At 68.6% G+C, this 236-nt stretch overlaps 1 protein-coding gene across 1 annotated transcript in view; it reads left to right on the plus strand.

The window, feature by feature from the left end:
• Positions 1–236, plus strand: part of IGSF21 (immunoglobin superfamily, member 21) — a gene marked incomplete at its 5' end in the record, with an annotated part of 3,576 nt that overhangs the window by 2,657 nt on the left and 683 nt on the right. Inside the window, one exon of the mRNA XM_010131447.1 lies at positions 42–194. Coding sequence (XP_010129749.1) covers positions 42–194 — 153 coding nt within the window. The remainder of the gene's footprint in view (positions 1–41; positions 195–236) is intronic.

Genomic DNA, 236 nt, shown 5'->3' on the forward strand with positions numbered 1-236 from the left:
GCTCGACGGCTTCCCTGCGCCCCTCTTCACCTTGACGCGAGTGGGGAGTCGGCTCCTCGACGGCAGCACCGAGCATGACGGCAAGGAGCTGGTGCTGGAGCGGGTGCCAGCCGAGCTCAACGGCTCCCTGTACCGCTGCACTGCCCAGAACCCCCTGGGCTCCACTGACACCCACACCCGGCTCATCGTTTTTGGTATGGCTGCGCCGTGGCGGGGCCCCCTCCCTCCCCCATCCT

This window comes from Buceros rhinoceros, unplaced genomic scaffold, assembly GCF_000710305.1.
Source record: "Buceros rhinoceros silvestris isolate BGI_N320 unplaced genomic scaffold, ASM71030v1 scaffold7942, whole genome shotgun sequence".
Classification (NCBI taxonomy): Eukaryota; Metazoa; Chordata; class Aves; order Bucerotiformes; family Bucerotidae; genus Buceros; species Buceros rhinoceros.